At 53.8% G+C, this 26673-nt stretch overlaps 1 protein-coding gene across 1 annotated transcript in view; it reads right to left on the bottom strand.

Annotated features, from left to right (window-relative positions):
- Positions 1-224: 224 nt before the first annotated feature.
- Positions 225-26673, bottom strand: part of TGFBI (transforming growth factor beta induced) — a 220310-nt gene continuing 193861 nt past the window's right edge. Inside the window, exons 2-16 of the mRNA XM_081827025.1 lie at positions 18345-18407; positions 16494-16654; positions 16033-16197; positions 15625-15771; positions 13425-13566; positions 10520-10732; positions 9560-9697; positions 8881-9026; positions 7851-7987; positions 6967-7097; positions 4462-4586; positions 3123-3225; positions 2466-2545; positions 1360-1384; positions 225-855 (exon numbers count right to left, since the gene is read on the bottom strand). Coding sequence (XP_081683151.1) covers positions 815-855; positions 1360-1384; positions 2466-2545; positions 3123-3225; positions 4462-4586; positions 6967-7097; positions 7851-7987; positions 8881-9026; positions 9560-9697; positions 10520-10732; positions 13425-13566; positions 15625-15771; positions 16033-16197; positions 16494-16559 — 1659 coding nt within the window. The 5' untranslated portion in view covers positions 16560-16654; positions 18345-18407 and the 3' untranslated portion in view covers positions 225-814. The remainder of the gene's footprint in view (positions 856-1359; positions 1385-2465; positions 2546-3122; positions 3226-4461; positions 4587-6966; positions 7098-7850; positions 7988-8880; positions 9027-9559; positions 9698-10519; positions 10733-13424; positions 13567-15624; positions 15772-16032; positions 16198-16493; positions 16655-18344; positions 18408-26673) is intronic.

A 26673-nucleotide genomic window follows, 5' to 3' on the forward strand; every position in this document is an offset into this window, starting at 1 on the left:
AGAAGACTCGAGCCCCCAGGGCCCATGGAGGCTGAAAGGAAAACGAGTTCAACAAAGATGGAGCATGTCCCACAGATGGTCCCCTCAGGGCTCCTTGCATGCTGCTCCTGGCTGCAGTCTCCGTAGGAAGGACCAGCACAGCCCCAAGAAACAGACAGACGACCCCCCCCGCTCCCCGCGAATACCCAGGCCAGACCGTCACGCAGTTCCCATCCACACAGGCATACATTTCTTTGGTTTTATTATTACAAACACACGATGGCTCTGCCACACCTGGGAAATCCTGGGCTCGGCATGCTCTACCTACCCTCCCTTTTCTACCTGGACAGGGCCACCAAGAAGCGTCCAAGCCACGTGCAGGCACAGAGCAGTTCAACCCATAGCTTATAATGTGCCATTTCTCCAGTTGAAGAAGAGCTTTACAAGAACTGTGTCAGAACCCCCCCCCCCAATCATGCTACACTGCCTGATTCGTGTTTGGTGAGTGCCACAAAACTTCAGCCCCCTTTTCCAGAGCACTTGGCAAAGGTGGGAAATTCCACATTCGGGACAGGTCCTTTTTAGAAACGACTATCAGGCAATGACATCCAGGTCTCCGCATGCAGTGGGTTAACAGCCATGTTTGGGGGGGAAACCAAATAAAAGGACATCTCTTTCCCTCCTCCCTCCACCCACCCAGGGCTCAGATCTCATTCCGGTGCAGCCCAGGTACACTGAAGTGTGATATTTGGTTTCAAAAACATTCAGTCTCTTTGGTAAACTCAGAGAAAGTGGCGGTGAGCTGCCGAAGTGCGTTCTTCCCGCGTCCTCTGCGCTAATGCTTCATCCTCTCTAATAACCGCTGATACACAGGGGCTGGAAGAGAGAGGTTTCAAGATGAAAAGGATGCAGGCCACCCTGTATCTGTCTAGGACACCATCAGAGTCATGAGGGCAGGGCCAGCGGCCCCCTCCCACCACTCTCGCCTGCCCCCTACAGGTGCTTTTTGGTTTGGGAGACTTCCTGTCTCACTCTGATGTAACAAAGATCATGACGTCTCACTCCATGATGTAACAGAAACTGGGATTTCCTCCATCCACCAGCTTCGAACCAAGCCACTATGGGCTTCTGCCAAGTCACCGTGCAATACTGCCAGGTTCCCAAAGCCCCAAACTCACAGCAACCTTAACCGGTCGGTACTCTTAGTATCTCCATCTTATAGAGAAGGGGATTGGGTATTCTGTGTCTGACCCCAAAGGCACGCTTGTTTTATTGTGCCATGATGTTGTGATCTATATACAGCAGATGGCAGGTTTGGGCCTGCTTGGGGGAAAGGCCCAAGCACGCATACAAAGGACTTTAAACCCAGGCCAGACTTACCTAGTTTCACAGAGGTCTGGGCGGCCTGAAAGAAAAGAGCAAGTGTCAAGTTTCTAGTGAAAGTTGTACCTGCCCCTGCTCATGGCAGTGGCTTTGCCCATGGCCACCCCTATTCAGAAAAAATGCTGGGGGTGAGGAAGAAGAAGGGGGACGTGTAGCTGCTGGGTCCTAGGGAGCCCCTCAGTTGGTCATGGCAGCCCGAAGCAAAGTGTAAGCCCCAACCAAGTGGAGTCTGGGGTAGATATTCCTGGGAGACCCCAGAGTCAGGCTTCCACTGAGACCACAGCCTAGAGCTTGGGGAGCTGGGACGGCACAGCAGGCGGCCCTCAAGAGTAGGAGCTCAAGGCCAAGAACCCTTCTCAAGGGGCACAAAGGAAATTCCTCTATCCAAAAGTAAAGGACATATTCCAGCTCCAAGACCCTGGGTAAGAACTACCTCCAGCAGCCTCTTCTCTTGAAACGCAAACTTTCTATAAGGTGCCCAGGTTCCCGAGGGGCTCCACCTCATGCGAAGCAGCAAAGGAGCCTGAGTGGGGCTTCTAGGCCCCGGGGCAAGCCGGGGAGCAGGAAGAGAAGTGCAGGAAGAATCAGAGAGGTTCTAAGGGGAAAGCAGAGTGGAGGCGAGGAAGGGAGAGACGCCCCCCGACACCTGCCCTGTATCCAGAACCCACACCACTGCCTTGAAGAGCCCCAGCATTCCCTAAGACGGGCCAGGTCATGAAAAACAGAGGGTGACTTAGAGGCCCAGGCTCAGGCCAGGCAAGGCCACAGTAAGGCAAATTCAGGATGGGCTGCCTTCCTTGGACAGATGGATTCCAGAGCTTTATCTGTCCTCACCAGCAGTGGCTTCCTCATGGAGTGAGGCTCAGAGGCCTTAGTTCAAAGGCCTGGGTTTTTGCTCACAAAGGAAGTGGGGGCTGCCTGGGTTCTTTCCCCGGAACTCCACTCAGGCTGGCACTGAGGATGCCTGCATGGGAGTGGGGAAAGTTTCACGGGAGCCCCGGGAGAGCCGCCAAGGAAGACAGGGACCCGGGGAGTTCCCTGCAAGGGCCCAAGCAGAGGACCCAAGGCTGCTCAGGCCACGGGCAGACCTAGCAGCATCTTACCCTGGAATATGCTGACGCCTGTTTGAAGATTTCAAGTGCAGAGTCTGCAAGTTCATCCCCTCGCTCCTGAGGTCTGATGGCTGGAGACGAAAGAAAATGCAACACTGGTGAGAGCGAAATTCTTAGCATGGCATTCACAGCGAGCACGACCGAGGGGCACTGTTGTGCCTGCTGGCTCACATTCTCCCATGAATTTTTCCTTTGTAACTTTTCCTAACTCACGGTGGAATTTGGCCAATGGGGAAAGAACACAAAGGAAGGTGAATGCACAGCACAGACGGCGGCTGGACTCAAGTTCAACCCTGCTGGAGGTAAAGAGAACTCCCATGAGGCGCGGTGCCGTAAGACGTGTGCTTGGAGCCACGTTCACCGCATCCACGTGTGACAAGTAAGTGGGCTGTGTCTGAGTGGGGCTAAGACAGGCAATTCAGCAAAAAGAAATGTGTCCTCGAGTTCCTGGTGTAGCGCATTTGAAACCAACAGTTCCTAATTCACTTTTCAATCGGCCACAGCGACGCTGTCCATAGAGGCTCAGATGGCATGTTGCGTACTATTCTTATCTTTGCACAGAACAGTTTTCCTGTCGAATACCGACTGCCATGCGTGGAGCAGGGTCAGCTGCAGGCTGAGTGGGGCTGGGATACTTTCGGGCCTTACCTGGAGGCTGCAGGACACTGGAGATGGCATAGACCACACCATTGGTGGCCATGATGTCAGCTTCCGCAACCAGCTCCTTATTGACATTCACTACATTGTTTTTCTGGGAAAAAGAGACAACATAGACCATATGGATCTTACTCAGTAAGTGTTTACTGAGCGCTTCCAGAGGCCAGATCCTGGGTTAGGCGTGAGGGATACGCTGGGGAACGGAACGGCCCCTGCCAGCCACACGCCTTTAGCCCAGTGGACGCCTTCTAACGCCGGCGTGTGGCTCAGCACAGTGTCATCTACAGAAGAGCCTCGTGCGCCTGTCACTTTGTCCTTACAGCAGTGTGTGCTGAAGAGTCACGTATCATTGCCCCACTTAGCAGAAGAGGAAACCGAGACCCAGGACAGGCCCGGTGCCTCCTTTAGTAGGTGGGATGGCGGGGAACAGAAGCCAGGCCTCCAGCCCCAGGGGTAGGGCTCCTTCCACTTGTCCTCAGTGGCCTGCCTTTCTCACAGAAGTGCACCCAGGCGTCTACCTCAGTCCTTCCTGAACGGTTCATGGATCAGACCCAAGGGGGAAGGGGGGGACGGACGCCTGTGATGGGACCCCAACACCCAAAACTAGAAGTCAACAAGTCATCACATTCTGGCTCCCTCCATGCATCCTCAGGCTCCGGAGGGAAAGTGATAAGCAAAGGGATGGCTGAAGGTCAGGAGAGAGGAGCCCTGAGCAGAGGCTGAGCCAGCCACATTCTGGAAGAATGGTGGCTCCACAGGGGAGCTCAGGGAGCCTGGCCGGTGCAGCCAGGAGGCCACAGCAGCTTCACTGAGCTCAGCTGCCTATCTGTTCTCTCTCTTCAGTGACGGAATCCCCAGAGGCAGCTTCAAAGCGGAATGTGTGTCCTCAAGGTGTAGAGCAAGGGAAGGCTCGCAGGCCACGCCTCTGCAGAAAAAGCCTCTTGGGATGGTCTGGCTCATGGTGGAGCTCGGTGAGCCCCAGATTTGAAGGGATGGGGTGGGAAGGGCACTGGGGATTGGTCCCTCAAGCTGCATGAGTAATTGCCTATCATCTCCTTAAGGGAAGGAAGATCTAACGGCCTCTCCCCTATGCCAGTCGGATGCTTGATTCCCCAGCAAAACTGGAAGTTCTTATTTGGGTCTAATCACAATCTTGCCTCATTTCCCTGAAGACCCTTTCCTCTTTTCTGTCTTTGGACAGAATGCACTCAGAGATCCAAGGTGCATCTTCAAGACTGTGTGTGTGTCTAAGACGGGCCCGGGGCTGAGAGGTGCCCTGGAACCCCAGTGGCAGTACGTGGCTGGCCTTTTAGTTCTTAGGCACACTCACTGAGCTGACTTCCAGCTTGTCCCCCTGGAGAGACTTCAGCCGCACCAGGGCCCCGATGCCCCCGCTGACCAGGATCTCATCACCAATGTGGTATTTCAGGATGTTGGCCAGCTCTTTGGCATTGCCTGTGGGTTTGTGGGAAAGAAAGGAGAGCAGAGTTCATTGCAAGGCTGGTAACCGTCATGGTCGAGAAGGGCCGAGACGGGGATGCAAGTGGTGACGCCCGAGATGGAGAACCCCCCGACCAGGTGAGGAACACACAGCGGGGGCACTCAGCCCTCTGACCCGCAGCCTGCAGGAGGCTCAGGGGATGGAGGCACGTGTCTGCCTCTATAGTCGGGCGGCTGCTATGTTAAGCAAGAGCTCTCTGTGCTGCCGAGAAGGAGTTAATCCATACTCCTCTGTGAGCATGACTCATTTTTCCATGAGCTAAATATTTGCTTGGAAAGCCAGGAACCTTTCCAGCACCGGCATCTGGGACATTTCATCAGCAGCGTGGCTCCTGATGGTTATAACACAGTAGTGAAATATTTACACGTTCTGCCCTCAAATGCATATTCTTGGGCAGCCATTTCCTGCAGGGAGAACTTAAAAGAGTCAACAGCTGCCGTCTGGGGGGGCTGGGCAGCCGATGAGGTCAGGGCTGAGGGGGGCATTCCCTCGGCAGCATCCCTCTCGTCACGTCTCGGCATTCCTTCCAGCCCACACCAGCTTCTCCACCGACTGGGGAGAGCATCCGATTGCTCATAAAGGTGCCCAGGCATTTTCCAAGTGAAGCGTGGGAGGCAATTCTTAAAGCCATCAGCTGTGCTCTCATCTCCATCATGCCCCCCCTCCCCCACTCACATTTCCCAGTCAAGCGGCTAGATTTCCCCAGGGCTTCTGGATGCCTATTTCCAGCATCTCGAAACGGAGAACGGAGGAAGTTTTAAAGCATTCTGGAGAGTGCACTTGGATACTGACAAACCCACATTAGTACCATGGGATGGAGCCACCAGGTACCAAGTGGTTTCCAAACATCCACAACTTGGTGGATGGGAATTCCCATTCCACAGAAATCCTGCCTGGAAGTGCCGAACCACGCCAGCCCCCAGGGTGCCAGAGGGCTCCTTCTGCCAAGACATCTAATACCTGGATTGACCTCTTACACCTGGCCAGCCCCCCCATCTCCCAGGAGCACTGGGGGCTACTCCTGCCTGCAGGCCTGGCCGACGGCGCATTTGGGAAGCTTTGCCCAAGCCTCCTCCTGCCCCTGCACAACTGAAAATGAGAGGGAAACTGAGCAGGCTCAAGGCCATCTGGGGAATATTCCACTCCTGCTGGACAGGGTGGGGGATGGAAAGTTTATGTTCAGAATGAACATACGTCAGCATCAAAGACACAGGCATTCGTTTGGCCATAAAGAATATTCAACAGGACACAAATTCAGCCCACAGCTGCCTGCAGCCTGAACTTTCTGAATAGAAAGTTCCTTCCTGCTCTGGAGCTGGAAGGAAGGTGTAGATGATGCGGGTCCCAAGGCGTGGCCAAGGTCCTTCCTCCTCCTCCTCTCCTCTCTATTCCTTCCTCCTCCTCCTCAGGCTCACCTTTTTGTGAGCGTGGAAGTGTGTGTCACGGGCGAGCACCAGAGCTCAACGCTGCATCCCCGCCCCCACTCCCCATAATGGCAGCCAAAACTGGCGGAGGACGTGTGCCCAGCACTGTAGGCAACACCTCACTTACTCCACACAACACACAGCAAGGCACTCTCATTCTTCTAAGGGGAAAACTGAAGCTCAGAGAGGTTAAACAACTTGCTAGAGGTCACTTGGCCGGTGAATGCCAGAGCCAGGAACTGAAACTGCTTTTAGGTCATCCAGGAGTCCAAGCCCTTAACCACTGGGATTCTCTCTCAAACATCCTCAGCTAAATTTTTCAGGGCCAGGAATAGCTTCTCGGTAAAGCTTTTGCCCTGAGGGACATTTCACGCAGGTAAAATGGCTTCATTATCGCTGTCCTCACAGGTCCTCACGGGGAAGACAAAGCTCAGGGACGGGGCTGGTTGTTCCGCACTCCATGCCTCTCCACTCTTCTCTGCCTTGTGTAGTACCCAGGGAGGCTGACCGCTGTGAAGTGCATCATCTGGTCTCCCTTGCCCCCGTCTCATAGCTGACAGGGGGCCCACACAATGGGCCTGTGGGAGGACAGCGAGGCTAAGGGAGGCCTGGCCCCCTTGCCTTGGTTCTGCCCGCAGGTGCCTGAGGCTCTGGCCCCTCCTCCGAGCTCCGGTTCTCCCTGTCCCCTCCTTGGCCCGGCCTCCCCATCCCCTGGCCTGTGGTGGGAAACACTTTTCCCCGGGTGCCATCATTCTTTGCTGGTCCCTTACTCCTGCCCACACTTCTACAGTCTCTTCGTTAAGTTCCTTTCAGTCAAACCCTGGGTAACGTGCCCCCCTTTTCCTGCTGGTCCCCTGACCGCTCCAGTCACGTTAGAAACCATGCAAAATATACTTCGCTTGGTCTTTACCCAAGAGTTTGTTCAGCTCTTCCGGTGGCATGGCTTGGAAGGCCTCATTCGTAGGAGCAAAGACTGTGTAGACCCCTTCCCTGTTGAGCACCTCCGTCAGCCCGGCAGACTGGATGGCGGCCACCAGCATGCTGGGGAGAGGCACAGAGAAAATGTCACCTGCCTGTGGCGGGAAGAGGGTGCCCATCTTCTCAAATACCTCCCCACTGCAGGTAGGTGGAGCCCAGAGCTAGAATTCACACCCCTTGCTGGTTTTCACCCCCTGATCATGCACAAAGAGGGAAGATTCCAGTCTGCATCTTCTCTCCATAAATGCTCAGCTCTGTCAAATAGCCAGAGGTCAGAGGCCAGAGGGGGAAGGAGGAAGGAAGGGGCCAAGCCACCAGACCCTGGGGATGTGATTCAGGGGAGTGCAGAATGTGGAGGGGTCTCCCGGGGATAAGCGAGAAGTCAGAAATGGAGAGAGAGGGGCAAGAGAACAAAGTGATACAGGGAGCCCGAGAAGGAGCAGCAAGGAGTCTTCAGGTGCCCTAAGGAGATATTGTGCAGACTGAGACTCATCCCACACTCAAAACCAGGTGCTCTCGGCTTACTTGGGACTTTAAGATGACAGCGTGGGATCTTTCTTGCACTTCATATGAAAATGCAGCCCCCTCCCTGTTCCCAAGGATGTGGGGATTACAGTCCCAGAAATAACCCTTCTTCTCAACATAAGCTTCCAGCGTGACGTCCACCCCAGATCCCCAGCATGGAAGGTCACCAGGGCACCGCCAGTGTTAACTGGACCCCTGAGGAAGTGGGGAGCTTGACAGATAGCTGAGACCCAGCATCCTGACCCGGCGGGACCACTTGGCAGAAATCTTCCCTGGAATGAGGCTGGTTACCTGAAGCGATTGTCCCCCTTCAGGATGTCCATGACGGTCCCCATTGGGGGGGTGAGCATTCGGTCCATGGTAAAGAGCGTCCCATACCTCCCCCTCTTGTCATGGGCGGCAATGCAGCTATTCTCGATGCATAGGCTCTGTGCCAAAGAGGGGCAGACACAGGACAGGTCATCTACCCGTAGGCTGGCCTCCTGATGTGCTCAGGGCACATGCTGGTGTCTTCATCCACAAAGATCAGTGAATATACACTGGAGTAGGTCATTACGACTAGGATAAAATGTTGTGTTTTCTCCAGGAAAGGAAAAATAAAAATAGTGTTCCCTAAGGAGAAAGGGCCATTGGGCCCCACTAGAGTTACAGAGAGAGGCCCCATGATGAGACGTATCCCATTACACGTGAGGTTCATCAATAATGATCAAATCAACAGATCATCTCTACTGACTTATTTAACAGATGACAACCATCTTTAGTTAATAGTACTGGCTGGTCCCAAGGAATGGCTGTGTTCTATTGTGCTTTCTGGTTGATATTCCAGGGTAACTGTTGGGTTTGAAGACAGAAAAGAGATAGGAGAAGACAGAATAGAACCTTTTGGACCAGGGAGAGCTGTGCTTCAGTTCAGGGGACTTGTCTTTGCATAAGCTAAGGATTCAAAATCTCCATCCCTGCTCCGCTGTTCATCACGCTGAGCTCGAAGTGGACCGCTGCCTACCTACAGGCTCAAAAAGCTGTGTGGTTTATTCCCAAAGGCCTCCAGCAAAGGAGATTCTAATCCTTCTGCAGGATCCCATTTCAAATCAGATTTCCAGAAATGCCTTCCTTTTTTATTAGAAACCAGTTCTCAGGCAAGCTTCTGCTTATTAAAGATTTATATATAAGATATAAAGATATAAACATATACATAATAGCTATCTATCTATCTATCTATCTATCTATCTATCTATCTATCTATCTATAGATTTCACTAATACAGTTTCCAATTCTTAGAGCTGAGACAAAGAAAGAGCATGATTTAGGAGCCAGAACTTACATTGCGATAAACAAAAACTCTCAGTTTTTTGCCACCCAGAGTGTCCAGGGTCTGTCCATGATACAGATACTTGGAGGCCAGCTGGTCTTTAATCATGTGATTCAGAAGCAAATTCTTTGTATATGCATCAATGTTAGGGGTTCCATCTGCAAGAGAAGGTGTGGTCAGGTCCAGAGGCCCGCTCCAGAAAGGAAGAGAATGAGAGACAAATGCGTTTGGAAACGGGAGATTGAGAAGTCCAGTGAGGCTGCCAATATTCCTTAACATCTGGCATCTTCTGCAAATCAGCCAAACAAAAGAAGGTCTAGATAATCGAGGGCGTCTGGAGTTTTGCCCGTAGAGGGAGGGAAAGGCACGGACGCCACTTGGCCCCCTCCTCCGCCTTCCCTGCGGCCAAGGCTCAGCTGTATCCTCACTCTGACCTCCTGTCCACCACATGAGCAGTTGATTCTGCAAATAAAAAGGCCAAGAGAGCACTCTGCTCTCCGACCAGAGGCAAACTCTTGAATTCTGAGGACCAGACCCCCAAATGCATTCTCTGCTCTGCCAAAGGATACAGCAGAGCCCCTGGGGTTTTGGTTGAGCCAGGTGGAAGCGCTAATGTTCCACGGGGTGCTGTCCATCAGGGAGGGTGCCGTGGAGGTGACCGGCTCCCGGGGGGCTGCCTTTACCACGTTACCTTTGAATACAGAATTCAGGGGGGCCAGGAGGGTCAACCGCTCCTTTCCAGAGAGATGAGTGCCGAGGCCAGCCTGTCTGAAAAGGTCAACGGCTGTGGAAACATCAGACTCTGCAGCCAACTCAAACAGTGTCTTGGCTGCAAGGAAAGAGAATGCAGGTTCAAAAGTTACAAGTGCTGTTTCCATTTATCCTCCAGAGTCCACCCCACAGCATGACGCACAGCAGCAGGAATGTCATCTCGTGAGTCAACGGCCCTCTCAGCCCTGCTGGGGCACGGCAGGCTCATGTCATCAGGCCACCGGGCCCCCAGGCCTCCTGAGCAGGGGAGTGAAGTGAGGCTCCAGAGGTAGAGGCTGGCCTCTGTCCCCGTCCCCGGTCAGGGCGCCTTCTAAGGCCTGTGGCAAGGCAGCGCCGTCTGCGTGGCGGCTTGAGGAGCTGCTAATGCCAGCGACCACACCCACAGAAACTTGTCTTCCGGTTTGGTTTCCTCCTGTGAAAGTGCTTCACTCCTGGGCAACCGACCCCCCAGAATGGGGCCAGCCTGCTGAACGAAGCCCAAGCCAAAGCCTACTCAGTCACTTTTCCCAGGGTCCCTGCGATGCTTGGGGACCAGCGAGAAGGCAGATGCTCAGAGGTCAGCAAATGGCCCTCTGCGCCCAACCAGAACAGCCAGATCTCCTGACCAGCTTCTGCGATCAAGTCGCTCCCTCCCCAGCCCCCCTCAACAGCTCTCACTGCCTCCAAAGTGATGCCTGGAATCCCAGGCCTGCAGCTCAAGACTCTTCACAGTCTGGCCGCAACCTGCCAGGGGCCCAGGCCCCCTCTCCTGAGAGGCTGTGAGCTGGGTGCAGGTAAGGAAATGGCCCCCAAGATCCCTGAATGCCCCAAGGGCCCCCACCATGGATGGCAGAGGGGCCAGCGGGCCTGGCAGGATCATGGCCCCAGAGGCCTGGCTCACCTGAGTCTGGGATGAGCAGCTCATCGATGAAGTGGATCACACCATTGGTGGCCAGGATGTCTTTATTGGAGATGATGGCCTTCCCGTTGATGGTGAGCATGTCCCCACTGCAGCCCACCTCCAGCGTAGTGCCCTCCAGGGTCTCCATGGACATCCCTGCCACGATGGCTTCCGCACACATGGCCGACTTCAAGATGTGGTTGTTGAGCAGGTCTGGGGCCCAAGAGGACACAGGTCAAGGCTGATCTCAGAGGCCAGCTTGCAGCCTCTGGGGCCGTGAGGATTCTATTCTCTCTGACGCTGACCTTCAGATGAGGCTGGGGCACCGTGCAGCCCGGGGCCTCCTTTCCTCCTGCTGCTGCCCCCTGACACAGGCCACGCTCAGCAGGCAGACTGCCTGAGTCTGAATCCCAGCTCAGCCTCCTACGTGCTGTGGGACCCTGGGCAAGGCAGGGAGCCTCTGGGAACCTCAGCTTCCTCCTCAGGCAGAGATAAGCCCAGCATTCATCTCCTGGGGATGGTGCAAGGAGGACATGAAGCCCAGAATGTTAAGCATCAAGCACAGTGCCCGACAACAGGGTAAACGCCCAACAAATATTAGTGACTAGCTTACTAGCACCTCAACTTGAGATTGAATTCTCTTACTAGTACCTGGACCTCAAAATGAGTTTACCCTGGGACTTTTTATCTACTGACCTTTAGAAAAGTGTAAAATATGGGAGGGAAAGACGGAAACTGTAGCAAATGAGAGTTCTAGATTATTTGCACATTTTATATGTTTTTGTTCATTTTACCCAAGGGTCCACTAGCTGCCAGGATCTTTCTTCGGGCTGGGGGATGGTAATCAATAAGACATGGTCTTTGCCACTCCCTTCACCCCACCCATAAATCATAAATAAAATCATTTATTTCCTTGTCCAAGTGGCCTTCAGGGACAGGGCAGAGGTTGGGGGTCCTGAAGAAGCTGCAAGGAGCCGGGGGCGGGGGACGTGACCCCAGCCAGGCAGGGCAGGTTCCCGGATGGCCGCTCCCCAAGGTCACCGGGGCCCTTTGTCTTATAGTCTCACCGCAGGGGCGAGTTTCAATCTGTGCAGAGTATGGGAACCCAAACCGCACTGTCACGGACAGGAGGAAGCTTGGGGGGTCTGCAGAGGCATGGGGCTCCCGCAGGGGTGTCAGGGGCCTTGAAAGCCATTCAGCTGGCAGGAAGGGAAAGGACAGCCAGGCTGCCATGGGAATGAGGTCTCAGGGATTCAGCTTCTAAGGGAAGGAAAGTGAAGGCTGGGTGGGGAAAGGGTGACCTGCTAGGGCCATGGGGAGGGAGAGCAGGGCCAGGGCTGCAAAGGCACGCCAGCCCAAGGCTGCTGCTTGCCTGTCTGCCAACCCACTAGAAACGGCCAAGCCTCTCAGGCTGGCCTCCTGTCTCTCTGCCTTTGAGCCAGCCAGCTACAGCCCAGCACCGAGGGCCTGTGCTTCCAGCACACGGGCTACCAGGCAGGAAAAGGCCGATGTGCACAAGGAATAAATTAGGGCTGTCTTTTTCTTACACGAAGAGTTCTGATATCTTCAAAGATGAAAATGTGCTCTGTACAAAACTGGTTTTAGGGCGCCTGGGTGGCTCGGTTGGTTAAGCGACTGCCTTCGGCTCAGGTCATGATCCTGGAGTCCCAGGATCGAGTCCCACATCAGGCTCCCTGCTCAGTGGGAAGCCTGCTTCTCCCTCTGACCTTCCCCCCTCATGTGCTCTCTCTCTCACTCTCTCTAAAATAAAGTCTTAAAAAAAAAACAAAACTGGTTTTAGGGAGAATACAGCTCTAAACAGAAAGTTCAGTATGCTGACATGCGCCCAAGTCTCAGCTCCTTCAGGAAGCCTCGGGACCCCTCTGGCTGCACATGCCCCAGCCCCACCCCCATGCCCACCACCGTGGGGGCATCTGTGTCATCGTGCTCACCACTTCAGATCCCATGACCTGTTTTTAATCCCAACCAGGCTTAAGCTTCCTTGAAGACAAGTCTGTACCATGTTCCCTTTTGGAGCCTCGGTTCCTGCCACAGGCTAGGCACAGAGGCGCCGTGACATCTGGACACAAGAGATCCCCATCTGTGCTCTCAGAAATGTGCCCTTGGCCAGCCATGCGTGGCTGCAGGGAGAACATTTTACATTTATCGGGCATCTGAAATGCAGTAGGTATTCCAGATCATACATTATGAAGGTGGGTTTAATAGCCTCCAAAAAAACGAAGTCATCCCTGGATTATATTTAGGAGGAATAAGTGTGTTTGGGGTCCACAGGGGACAGGGGGCTATTCCTCTCTGCAGGAGACTCAGGGGTCAGTGGCCAAGCCCGGCCTTCGCTCCCCTCCCTTCTCACATATGCTGGGTCCTTCCCTCTCCTCCAGCAATAATCAATGCACCCCTAACCGAGCAGCTCACTGAGGAGGCATGGAAGAGGAGCTATGAAGAGTCAAGAGTCGACTGTAACTGGTTATTCACTGTAATTTTGGATTACCCATGAGGTCCCTGGCCAGAAGAGAAGAGTTCAAGGGTCAGCATGCTGGCCCCATTCCAGGGACGCCAGGCCCTGCCATCTCCTCCCCACTCCTCCAAGCTGCTGCCTCCTTGGCAGCCTTGCTCTGGGGCTTGGGGAGCATCTTTAGCTCCTCCTGCGTCTGGCCAGCGCCTCCAGCCCTGCCTTGCTCCTCAGCACAGCTGCTGCTAGACAAAGGCTGCTGGGTTCTCTCCTTGCCCCTCTGACCAGGGCTCTGCTCTGGCCTCTGCAGGGACAGGGCCAGGTGGGAACAATGGGACAGGACAGCAGGTGGCGTGTATGTCTCGTACAAGAGCAGGCCTCGGGCTCAGTCTGGCCGCTCCAGTGAGGCGGCAACAGGAGCTGAGGGGTGCTCACCTCTCAGGGCTTCTGGGTCACCCAGGATCCTGTTCAAGGTTTCAGCGGGGATCTTCTCGAAGGCCTCATTGGTAGGGGCCAAGAGCGTGAACTGGCCATCACCTTCAAGCACGGTGTTGAGCCCGGATGCGGCCACGGCAGCCTGCAGGGCGGGGAGAGGATGAAGGGTTCCCTGGAGGCTCTGGAATGCTCTGCAGACGGCCTCGCCGGGCCTCCCCCAAAGGCTCCAGACTCTTGTAGAACCCAGGATGAAAGGGCAAGAAACCAAAGCTCACCTCCCACCTTGGTCTCCAGGGACCTTGCCAGCCCTGAGCCCCCACCACTCTGGTCCTCTCTCAATTACTTCCCGTGCCTTTGGCCTTCCCACCCCCAAGCTGCGCCATTCCCTCTGCCCTTCCTCCTTCCTTTGCTTCTCTGACTCCTGTCCCTTCACTGGGACTTGACTACAGTGTCGCTTCTCTAGGTAGCCAACGTGGCGTTGCCCCCATCACAACCCCTTCCCCCTGCCACTGCCCACTGGACGAAAATGAGTCTGTTGCACGTATTTTCACAGCTTGCGTCCTCCTCGCGTTATACTTAAATAGCTCCTGCCAACGCTACTTGTGTGAGCTCCAGGAGCGGAAGGATCGCATCACCCGTTTCTATAGAGCAGCCCCCGAGGGTCTTCTAAAAGAAGAAAGGGACTCCTGCTGCCCCAGGGATGGGGATACACCCCTCTGCCCAGTCTGCAGCCCCGCAGGGTCTGGCCCCTGCCGCCTGGCTGCTCCCACCTCACGCTCTAGTGTGCAGGTGTCTTCATTCTGGTCCTGCCCACCTCCTTCTTACTGTTCTTGCCCCTGAGCCTTTGCTCTTGCTCTCCCCTCAGCCTGCCGTGCTCTGACGCCTGCATTTCATGTAACTGGTCATTTTCATCCTCAGTCCTCAGATCCAAAGTCACCTCTTCCAGAGAGACCTTCCCCGACCACCCGGTGCCAACTGGCCCCCTCGGCTCGCCACTCCCTGACTTCACGATGCACAGCCCTGTCCACGGCTACCTCGTGTGCGTCTGGTCTGTCTTCCCAGGAAGAACAAAAGTGCCACCGAGGACAGAAATTTGTCTGTCTCGTTCACCTATATACCCCCAGCACGTAGAACAATACCTGGTAAGGAGCAGGTGTTAGTATGTGTTAGCAGAAGGAAAGATGGGTGTTAGGGAGGCCCAAAGGGGAGGAAGAGAAGAGGGAACATTTGTCAAGCCTAAAGAGTAAGAGCAGGTTGCTCAGTGGGGATCAACTACCGTTAATCAAGAGGTGCCACCAACTTTGTGGGGACATCATTCCTTCGCAGACCCCGGACCTCGAAGTGACCCAGAAGGAAAGCAGGGGAAGAGCTTAGAGAGCAGGGTCCCCTGCAGAGCCACTTCCTGAGGCCAACTCCGTGCCAGTCCAGCCTGAGGGTGTTTGTCTCTCTGTGTTGGAGATCTCCAGGGGAGGAACCACCCCACTCCCCTTTGGTATCCTTTGTGGTCAGGAAGTTCTCCTTGAATCAGGGCAAAAACCCTGACGGCGCAGCCTATGTCCACTTCCTCTGAGCAGCCCCTGCCAAGAGCAATGCCTGCTTGCTGCTCCAGTTCAAAGACAAACGCCTGCTGGGCAGGGCCGAAGGAATGGTATTCTGTGGCCATGCAGCAGGCAGAAGCCTGGGCAGAAGTCAAACCCGGACTCCCATGGCCTCTCTGCCGGTCTTGGCTCCAAGGAAACGTGCAGATGGCTGGAGCAGGGGGCCCCTGGCGGAGACATGCGGTCCAGAAGATCGTGAAGCCTGACATTATTCTAGTCCCGAATATGGGAAGTGGCCCCTGGGGGGGAAGGGCCCTCTCACCTTTGGGGCCTGCGGTGCAGGCCCAGGCAGCCTAGGGCTCCAAGGGACCCCCCCATGCTGCAGCTACAGACTACTGAACTTTCGCGGGGAATCACAAAAGGACAGCTTTACAAAGGAGAGGACAGGCAGAGGGAATTTCCCAGCAGAGAATTAGGATGTTTCAATGTGGTCAAGCTCAGTGTCTGATGAGTGGCCCCTCCATGTTTATGGGTTCTTAGAAGAACTTGCTCTACATCTGCTAAATGCCCATGAAGAGATATCCTCTGCTTCTGCCGCAAAAGGCCCTTTTGAGAAGGGGTGTGTCCCCAGGCCAGCCCCCCCTCCCACAGCAGTCCCTCACCCGAAGGGTCTCGAAGGTGTCTTCGATCTCGATGATCTGCTGGATGTTGTTGGTGACGGTGGAGATGACCTTGTCAATGAGGTGCACCACACCGTTGGTGGCGTGGTGGTCGGCCTTCAGCAGCCGAGCGCAGTTCACGGTCACGATCTGTCCAGAGAAGAAAGGAGGATGAGCAGTTCACCGACCAGAGGTGCAGGCTCGAAGCCCCAGCAAAGGAAAACACGGTGCAGCATGTGGGTTCCACAGCTGTGGAACCAGAGGGTCTAGGGAGAAGCAGTGCCAGAGGCGGGGATGACCTCCAGCATACCTGACCTGCAGAATGAAACCCCACAGACCAGCCCCATGTGCAGCCTGGGCGTGGGCTCAGGGTGGACACAGGGCAGTGCTGTGTCATTGGGGACTCCCTACCCCGTTGGGATAGTGGTGGATTTGGATGTCCGAATTCTGGTACATGGAGGTGAGGGCCGTGCCGTGTTTCAGCTCATCCGTCAGGATCCGTCTGTTGACCATGTGGTAGCGAAGGGCATTGAGCAGCTCGATGTTGACATTGCTCACCAGGGAGTCCAGCACTTCCTAGAAAGAAGGCCAGAGCAGCAGTTAGGGGGCTGCAGACCACAAGGGCAAGAGGTGGCTTCTTGCTACCCTGGGGAAGGTGCTTTGGAAACCAAGGACCCTTCCTCCATGACCACCAACGTCTGTCTGCTCAGTTGGATGGGGTGGGGCCCGCCATGGAAGCCGTCTAATGAGGTATATTTTAATTCAAGCTCCCTGACTTCATCTGAGGGCTCAAGGAAAAAATTTCCTGTGACAGTGGGAAGTCACCACAGGTTGCCCACCAGCCACCCCTCAGGGAAGTAAGGTCATCTCACGGCTGGCAAGGAACCCCAGGCCTCGTTGCTTGGAGCGAAGATGGTGAAGCTGCCGGGCCCTTCCATCTCGGGTCTCAGCTTCTCCGTGCGGTCCGTGTACAGCTGAGTCGTGGTGGACCCAACGACGCCCAGGGTCTCGTAAAGGTTCGAGAGAGGTAGGGCTGCAGGGGCAGAGGACAGAGGAGGGACAGACCTGTGGGGCCCACCACAACCAGACCGCACCTTCCCTGGTCTGCAGAGAGCGCGTGGTACCTCCGTAGGACGGGGTGTGGGAAAGCACAGGGACGGCCACCACGGGCCAGCCTCAAGCCTACTCCTTTTTTTTTTTTTTTTTAAATATTTTATTTATTTATTTGACAGGGAGAGACCAAGCACAAGCAGGGGGAGCAGCAGAGAGGGAGAAGCAGGCTCCCCGCCGAGCAGGGAGCCCGATGCGGGACTGGATCCCAGGACCACGAGACGGTGACCTGAGCCGAAGGCAGATGCCCAACCAAATGAGCCACCCAGGCGCCCTTGTCACATACTCCTTAAAGCAGCTCTGGAGGTCCAACACCTCCTTGCTCAGATTCTACTAATTGATCATTTTTCATCATTTTAGCCACAGGAAAATGAAGCTTCTGTTCACAGACACTTAAAGATTTATTTATCTGAGGAAGAGAGAAAGAGAGAGTGCAAGCAGGGGGAGGGGCAGAGAGGATCCCAAGCTGACTCCCCTGCGCACTCAACGCTCGCTCTCATGGTCCTGAGATCATGACCTGAGCTGAAAACAAGAGTCAGATGCTTAACCGACTGAGCCACCCAGGCGCCCCTGTTCAGAGACATTTACGTAACAGCAGCAGGAATATACACCCAAAATAGATATCCTAGTTACAAACTGGGCTTTCAGATTTATCTAGTTGTTGAAACTGGTTTCCTAATGGCCTCTACTGGAATGAAAGAACATTACAAATCTTCCAGGTTCTTTGTCTATTTACAAGCAATAAAATGTTATTTCCTAAAAGCCCAAAGCGGCCTGAAGCTTAGGAGGCCTTCCCCTCCCAAAGGGCTTGAGCTGCCCTGCTAAGGCCATTCTCCTCTCCCCACTGCCTAATTCCCACTTGCCCTTCCACCTAAGCCCCCCACCCCCATGCCAACCACACCCCCCTTGTGACCTTGGCACCAAACTGCCCCTTCCTTTTAAGTCCATCCCACATTCTCAAGGAATAAATGGCAAATATTTCAAAGTTAACCCCCCCCCCAACTCTGCATAGTCCCTGGGGGGAATGCTTGAAGGAAGGTCTCTGATAAAATTCTCAGGTGCCACAGTCTTTGGCCCCTGTGGCCAGGTGTGGTTCCCTGTGCTGGCTCTAGGTGAGCCTGCCTGGTCTGCCACCCTCCTCCCAATGGACTCCAAGGGACCAAGTTCCAGCAGAGGGAGGAGGAGGTGGCTTGGTGCTCCAGCCTGGCTCTCCAGCTGAGCCGATCAGAAATGCTGGGTGTGGTTAGAATCCCTCCCAGCCAGAGATAACAAGGCCAGCGGCCCAGGCCTGGGAGGCAAGCACAAGCGGGTTGGAGTTGGAGTCTGTTGCACCAGCCTGGTAAGGAGATCAGCTTGCAAAGGAAGGAGCAGGTCAGGAAGCTCCCTGCTCCCGGCTTCCACGCTCTGGCCCCCGCCTGGAGCCAGAGAGCATGCAGGGAGGATGTCCACGCAGCCCTGTCGCTCAGGAACCACCCCCCCATCCCCACCCCGCCGTGTGCTTGGACTCTGCTGCCTGTTACGTGGGGGCTCCTCCCTCCTGGCCTCCCTCTCCATCCCAGCACTGAAGCGCCAGGTTACCCTCCATCCCAGCACCGAAGCGCCAGGTTACCCACCTGCAGGACATCCCTTCTCGCCCGGCACCTTTTCGTATCCAGGGCAGCACTCATAGCTGATGACCCTGCAGTGAGACAGACACATACGTGAGGCAGTGCGGGGCTTCCCTCCTCCTGGCTGTTGTGGGCAAGAGGGGCCTCCACAGACAGAGGAACGGAAGGGACGGTAAAACATCCCGCTCTCGGAGGAGACCGTTCGCTCAAACGTAATAGTGTATCAGTGCGTTTTGGAGCAAGGAGCTTGTCGCTCCTCCTCAGCTTTGGAGAATGTTCCCAATGGTTGCCATCCCTACAGCAATCCCACTGGGACCGCGGCAGCACGTTCCATAGGGGGATTAGAAAACACACCCACCAGGAATTTGTCTCTAGCGTCACTCACGGCGAACCCCATGGCTAGCATTCTCGAGAGGCAGCGGGGTAGGAAGGGGGGTGCCCTGGACCTGTTCCGGCTGACTCTGCCGCTAACCGCCTGGGACCTCCGCTGCCAGTCCTGTCTCCTCCCTGAGTCTCCGTTCCCCCCTCTACAAAACCTATGTGTGTATCCTGCAATGGTCATTGGACTAAATCTCTCATGCTCATCTAGCTCTGATTTAATAACTAAGAAGCATAGCGTAGAGATGATCATCAAGTTTTTCTGTCTTTACAATCAAACTTTAAAACTTTTGAAATTAAAACAAAGCTCCTTTGGTTTTTTTTTTTTTATTATTATTTGTTTAAATTGAAACCCAAATCTTAGTAACAACATGGATATGGTTTCAAATCGAAAATGTACAAAGGATTATATAGCAAAGTGTGCCCCATCTAACCTCGTCCCTCAACCATCCCATCGTCCTTCCAGGAGACAACAGCACCTCCCTCTTTGCCCTGCTCCCTCCCTGCTCCCACCCCTCTCATCCTCCTTCTCTCCAGCCTTCCCCCTATCCTGCTCCTTTCTAACGTTTCAGCCCCATACCCTTAAGGGCTCTACTTATATGAGCTAAACAGACTCAGGACTTGCCTTGACTGACCCACAATTTTATTTTCGGAAACTAAAGTCATCTTCCGCAATGAAATAAGATTTGACTGATATGCAACCTTTCAAAGGCAGCGTGGTGTTATAGAAACAGTACAAGAATTAAGGGACCTGGCTTGTGACCCATTGGTAACTAGCAGGGTGACCTTGAAGGTCCACTTTTCTCTCAGGGTCTCAGTTGCCTCATCTATGAAATGGGGTGAGGTTAAACTAGATGGTCTCCAAGGTTTGTTCCAATTTCACACTCATGGTTCTAGTCACTGGGATTACTTCTAGGGGGCAGAGAAGCTGTCTTTCAAAAGGAGAGTGTCTGCCAGCTTCTCCCAGCTAAATCTAGGGAGAGCTCCAGGCCGTAGGCCCATGGATCCAGGGGACACCCATGCACCAGATCCCAGGGCTTCTCTCATATACGCCAGGGCTCTGTGGGTAGGGTTGGAGAGGTGGAATTAAGGTCAAGCCCGCCAAAGCTTAGCTTCTTTCTAAAAGTGCTTGGGTGACACTCCGTGGAACTGGAGAAGCACAGCTGGAGGATGGGTCTTCTCCTCAAAGCTCTCCTCACCCCAGGGGTCTCCCGTGCATATGGGTGCTACACACTCCATGCCTTGGGACCTCCAGCTGTGCTGGCCAACAGTTCTTCTTCCAGGGTGTCGGCTGGACAAGAGAGAGCTGCACAGCTCATGCGGCCTCACCAGAATTTCACTGAGGACAGAGAAAGCCAACTCGCCAAGTGTGAACTTCGTAGTTCTGTAGCTGCATGTATGTGTGTGTGTAGCGGGGGTGGGAGGGTGGTGGGGTTGGTGGGTTGTGTGGGGGGAAAAGAGGCTGAGGGGCTGGGAGGAGGAACAGACCTAAGCAGACAAGTCTCACCGCAGAGAAGGATATCTGGGATGAAATTAGAAAGCTGCGAGGGCTCTCAGGGGCAGAAGGGTTTCTTAAGATCACAGCTGGGTAGGGGCAGATCTAGGACCCCCCTGGGATTTCATCAAGTCTCATCCCTTTTCCATTGCTCTTGGCAACGTACAGACTGGCGGCAAGCAGACTGATCTGACACTGAGAGGACGCAGGTGTTCTCTTCAATGTGGACAGAGCCCCCACCTCGTCAGCACCCACCTCATCAGCCCCCTTTCCATGTGGGCTCTGCACCCGCGTCCCACAGCGGCTGGATGTGGGGGGCACAGGGCCGCCAGCAGAGGTCAGTCCGCCAGCCAAGGGCTTTTTCCTGGTCAACCGCGTGTGGCTCTGCCAGGAGGCTTTCTCCTTGTCCTCTCGCCCTGCTGGCCTCTCCCTCTTCTGCCTTCCTGCTGCCACAGTCTGGCATCCTTGGCACTCCCTAGGTACGCAGGTGTGAGCCATGCCTCTCACTCCCAGCCTGGCTGAGATGCTTCCTCAGCTGGCAGTTTCCCTATTCCCAACTCTCCCCACAATACCAGCTCCGCTCAGAACTGGTCTGTGTGGCCCCAGAGAAGCAGATGCAGCTGGAAATGGCAGACTGAGAAGACAGCCCAATGAGACAATCTTGACCAAACTTTCTAGACTAGCGGTGCCTGTTCTCAGCCCAGCATGCCACTGCCCTCGGGCTTTGGCCCTGAGGAGATGGGGCTGGGGGCCATCAGAGGGTTGTGGGTCTGATACCTTCTCTCTAGGATGAAGGCAGGAAGGATGGAAACCACAGGAGCTTCCATCTGTGTCTCCCCAGTTCCTTGGCCTCCCTGTGCAGAGAGGATCAATCTACTGGTCTCCGAATCACATCTCATCAGGGAAAGCTGCTCTAACAAGAGGCTCCCGGCTTCTCCTTGACCTAACACAGTCCAATAAGTAAAAACCTCAGTCAGAAAAAGAGTATCTCTAGGACGATGAGACACGAATATTCTTGTTCCAGTTTCCCTGGTCAGAAGAACCATTTGAGGAAGAAGGTGAGGGAAGGTGCCCAATCAAGAAGGGCATTTAAAGAAGGTGAGCAGGGCGCCTGGGTGGCTCAGTTGGTTAAGCGACTGCCTTTGGCTCAGGTCATGATCCTGGAGTCCCGGGATCGGGTCCCGCATCGGGCTCCCTGCTCGGCAGGGAGCCTGCTTCTCCCTCTGCCCCTCCCCCCCTCATGTGCTCTCTCTCATTCTCTCTCTCTGAAATAAATAAATAAAATCTTTAAAAAAATAAAAAATAAAAATAAATAAATAAATAAAGAAGGCGAGCAGAGACAGCGTCTATCCAAGGTCTAAGGATAGAGGTGGTTGGGAGGCTCTCCACCATTCCCCTCCAGGGTGTTACTCATGATCAGATACAGACAGAAGCATTGCTAGTTCTTTCCCCAAAATGATTTTCCAAGAAGTTAATATAATAAGTTAAAACAGGGGCGCCTGGGTGGCTCAGTTGGTTAAGCGACTGCCTTCAGCTCAGGTCATGATCTCAGGGTCCTGGGATCGAGCCCCGCATCGGGCTCCCTGCTCAGCAGGAAGCCTGCTTCTCCCTCTCCCACTCCCCCTGCTTGTGTTCCCTCTCTCGCTGTCTCTCTCTGTCAAACAAATAAATAAAATCTTAAAAAAAAAAAAAAAAGTTAAAATAATCACTCTCTCCAAGTGCACTTCACAGTTCTGGCTGGTTGTCACGGCTGTAAATGGCTAGGGACTAACCAGCAACTGGAAGTAGGTGGGGCGAGGAATGCAGTGCAAGCGCCAATTTCCCGCGACACTCGGCGTGTCATGATTTCCAAGCAGAATCACAGAGCAAACACAGCCCGATATCATCTAGACATGAAGCCATACCCCACGGACTGCCGGCCTGGAGCGGTTCCTTTTCTGCTCTCCTGGCCTGGGAAACCCAGCTGAGCTTTCCTGAGCCTCCAGCAGAAAGTCAAAATCTTGAGCTCCCTGATGAAAAAGGGCTTGCTTTGACCTAATGGCCACGGCCAAAGGCCCCATCACTAACCAGGGTCCGGCTTGGTTCGTGAGGAGAACAGAGCCTTTAAAAAAATGTACGTATGTGTTTGGTGACAATCTGTGTGCAGTGGGTGAGGAGTGTGGGGGCTCCTGGACACCGACTGTGTCTCTTCAGTTCCCACACCCTTCATCTGACCAGGGAGTCCCCTTACAGCAGGGGAGCAAAATGATCACCAGCCCGGGGGTGAGCAACCAGAAGACAGCTGGTGACTCTGGGCCAAAGAGCCTCTGCTGCCCCTCAGGCCTGGTCTCTGGGACCTTCAGGCAGAGATTTAGGGCTGTAGAGAGCAATGTGGGGCAGGTCACTCAGGCCCTACAGGGCTGCCCACTTGTGGATCTCCCCACATGACTAACATTAGCTGCTGGGTTTAACTCTCCCTAGAGGCAGCACAGCAGAGTAGCTAGACCTGCCCCCCCCTTTCCCATCGGCCAACTTTGAGCACACTGATTAGGCTTTCTGAACCTCAGTCTCCCCATCTGTAAATGGGCTAATAATCATACCGCTCTCATAGGGTGACTATGGGAATTCTATGGGCTCACATATGAAAAGAACTTCACAAATGCTTGATATTTACTAAGTGCTCAGTTGTTTTGTTTTGTTTTTTTAAACTTCAGGTATAAAGTTGAAAATTGTAGTTAGGTTAACAACTTCATTGAACGCAACATCCTGCATGAGCCTACTGATCAGGTCAGTGTGATAAACGAATCCCCCATAAAATGCAACCTACCGAACGCAACAGACAGGGCCTGCATTGGTTTCCCATTGCTGCAGTAACAAATAATCCCAGAGTTAGTGGCTTAGAACAACACAAAGTTATCACCTTAAAACTCTGGATGTCAGAGCCAAAAAGCAGCCTTATAAGGCTAAAATGAAAGGCTGCGTTCCTTTTAGAGACTCTGGGGGAGAAGCTATCCCTTGTCTCTTCCAGCTTCTGGAGGCCTGTGTGCACTTCTTGGCCTGTGGTCATATCACTCCAACTTCATCTCCTTCTCTGACTCTGACCTTCCTGCCTCCCTCTTATAAGGACCCTTAGGATGACACAGAGCTCACCAGATAACCCAGGATAATCTTCCCCTCCCAAGATCCTTAACCTAATCATATCAGCAAAGGCTCGTTTTCCTTTAGTTATAGGTTCAGGGATTAGGATGTGGACATCTTTAGGGAGCTGTTACTCTGCTCACCACAGGGCAGGACCCTAGATGCTACAGGGATCCATGGAAATACTCACCAGAACAAAATCCCCTGTCAGCTAAGCTACCTCCTTGAAGTTATAGAGTGGGACAGACCCTTCAGGAAATCCTGTACCACAAAGGTGTTGGGCGAACCCCTGGTGATCAGTGTATGTCAAATCTCAGTTATTTTGAAACACATTATCCATGGGGTCCCAGGTGGCTGCACAAGGAATATGAAACAGGGAAGGAAGTGCTGCTCCGGGTGTGGGGAGAGCCTGGCATCCCTGGCTGGCTTCTCACCCTCCTTGTGGGACCAAGGTTGTGGGAGAGGGGACAGCTTCACAGCAGATGTCCCTGGGTGCCCTGCCGGCATGAGACGCTGGAAAGGGCTGTGCCGGCTGAGGGACAGGCTCAGCCATACCCCAGCTGCCTTTGCTAGAATTGAATCTCCAAGCTCTAACGCAGGGCTGAAGAAGTATTAATATCTCAGCCCTTGGGCAGACCAAGGCTGGCTCCTAGAGAAAGGGCTGTGTGCTACCAGCTCATCTTGGCTTTGCAGAATGGCTACGGAGCTCATGTTTGTGTTGCTGCTCATGAAATAACCCCAAGACTTCCGGAGTGGACAGCTACCACCCCTACCTGCTCGCTCCCCTGCCACGTTATGATGTCTGAGCTCCAGCTATGACTACTACCTCCCCGTGATGTCAACTCCGACCCGACTTGGCTGTGCAGCAGGCCTCCCTCTTGTGGGGCTCACACAAAGGAGGCCTGTCGGGAGGCAGCAAGGCTTCCGGACCACAATTTCCTGTCCCGTCGCACAAGCTGCTGCACATAAAGTTTTTATGGTGACGGATCAGACTGGGGCCTGGAATCACAGAGTGGGATGCTGTCTCCCGCCAGGCCCTCTTTGCTTGATTAGCTCTTGTATCACTCTGGTGCTCTTTAGGATCTGGAATAAAAGCCAGTGTGTATTTCCAAGTAATAAAATTCACTCAAGTCGCTAAAGAGGGGCCCACTGGTAACCACTTCCTGTAATAAAATCTATATGGCAGGCTTGACAAGTAGCACCAAAGACTCTGGTTCTTCTCTTTGGAACTGCAGAAAAGCCACTGTCTACGGACAACGTAGTGTCCTCTGACCAAAGTGCAGAGTGTGGCCAGTCCCCTCCCTTCCTCCATGGAGTTGGGAATCCAGGGCCTCACAGAAGCAGACAAATGGGTCCAGGCCCCTGGATCTCTGTGGGACTGGACATTGCAAAGTCTTCCCCCTGTGGCCCTGGGCTTGGTGCCACTTGTCTGCTTTCAAATTTAAATTCTTCTTCCAGACCTGGGCCCTTAGGGGACCTGTGCTGTCTCCTGCCCTGTGACACTTCACTTCCTTGTACCCCAACACACACCTCTGCTCCAGCCTCTTCCCTAGAGTCTTGTTGTGAAAGTTCTCACTGCCCAGTTGACCCCATGCAGAGACGGTCCTGTTTGCTTCAACCGCAACTATGCTCCCCATTTCCCAGTCTGGTCTTCACCCCAATAAATGCACCTCAGGACCCATTTTCATGAGGGTGATGTTAACTCTAGCCAACACAGCCCCCCCCACACACACTCCCTTCCTGACCACCTATGGCACTGAATTTCTGGGGGACAGATCGCAGCTCTCTCATGGGCCTTGGGCCCTGTCCAGGAGTGAAGTGCAAGGCTGCTCCATCTCAGTTCAACAATGAGGATGGGTTCCCCTTTCCCTCCCTGAGTCCTCTGGACCCCTTCCAAGTCAGCTCCACCTTCCCAATATTGCATGTGATGTTCCAGGAAGGGACCCTCTTGTCCTGGATCATGAAGTTTTCTATCAACTCATGCTTTCCTAGCCTCATTTCCTCTTTTTTTGAAGTTGCCCAAAGCAATGGCCACATGGAAGAGTTGAATGTGCACACCATGCCCTTGTGGCTTTCTCAGACCAGCTCAGAGGCTGCGACTCTCTGACCCCACACTACCCCTCTTCCCCACCCACTGCCCACCCACCTACTCACTTCTCTCCCGGGCTCCCCCTTTGCTCGCTGGTGTGAGGCTGCCCCCCGTGACCCCCACATCAGCACTGTCTCAAAGCCAAGCCTGCCTAGAGGGAAGAATGGGTCGTCAAGAACATTTGCCAACACACAGCTGTGCGGCCTGCGCCCCGTCCTGACACACAGATGGAGAAGTGTGTAGGTACCGAGAGCCGGGAAGCCAAGATGACTCATCACTGACAGCGCTCTCAGCCAGGGAACTGCCGAGGAATGTTAGCAAGCTACTGTTAACCGGTGAGGCAAATGCTTCCACACAAGGCCATGCAAAATGCCATAGCCAATGCCACCCCAACGTCACAAGCAGGTCTCATTTTTAGGGAAACCAGGACTAACAAAAATGTGCAACTCTTGAAACCCAGCACTCTGAGATGGAGAAGAGCTGTTTGCTTGGCACAGGTCTTTGGTCACCTTCCGAGAAGCAATTAGGTGCGGCCTATGTTTAATTAAGTAATTAATTAACTGTTTGACTGAGTAGATAATATACACACAGGGGAAAAATCCAACAGTACTAGAAACTGTTTTTTTGTTTGTTTAACTGGGGGCACCAAGGAAGAACGTATGGTATAGAACTCGCATAATCTCTTTTTGTCCACAGCAGCAAGAATTACTGCTGGGTGTTGATGCACTGAACCCAGAAGGTGTGTCCTCTTAGCTCACTCAGCCCTCACCTTTGAGGTTGGGCATGGTCAAGCGGGAGCCAGCAGTCACGGATCTGCCCTACACAAGCTCCCAGGGGGCCGCTTGATCCCATGATCCCCAATTTCTCTTGATTCGTGCCAGGATCCCTAATTGCCTAAGACAATCAGGGTCACAGGTTGGGCTATTTATTTTCTATATCCATTTTCAGGAAAGAGCATTTTCCCTTCCTTCGGCAGGTCATGGAGTGGGAAGAGAGGTCTACTCAAAAGCCATGTCCCAGGCAATACATTTAAAAATCCCTAATGTGGGAAAGAGTTGGAGACAGTGGCTTAGAGACTATTAATCCCCCTATTCTGCACCCAAGGGGAAGGTCAGGCCCTCCCAAGTGGCTTGGGAGGTTTCTCATAGCACTTCTTCCTGTCTACAGCAGAGAGCCATTGGTTGACTCTTGGTGCCAAAACAGAACTAGGTCGCCCAGGAATTCTGTGAGAACACGCATGCCACCCTGTTTCCACC

Source organism: Leptonychotes weddellii, chromosome 7, assembly GCF_054177405.1.
Source record: "Leptonychotes weddellii isolate Sample4059 chromosome 7, ASM5417740v2, whole genome shotgun sequence".
Classification (NCBI taxonomy): Eukaryota; Metazoa; Chordata; class Mammalia; order Carnivora; family Phocidae; genus Leptonychotes; species Leptonychotes weddellii.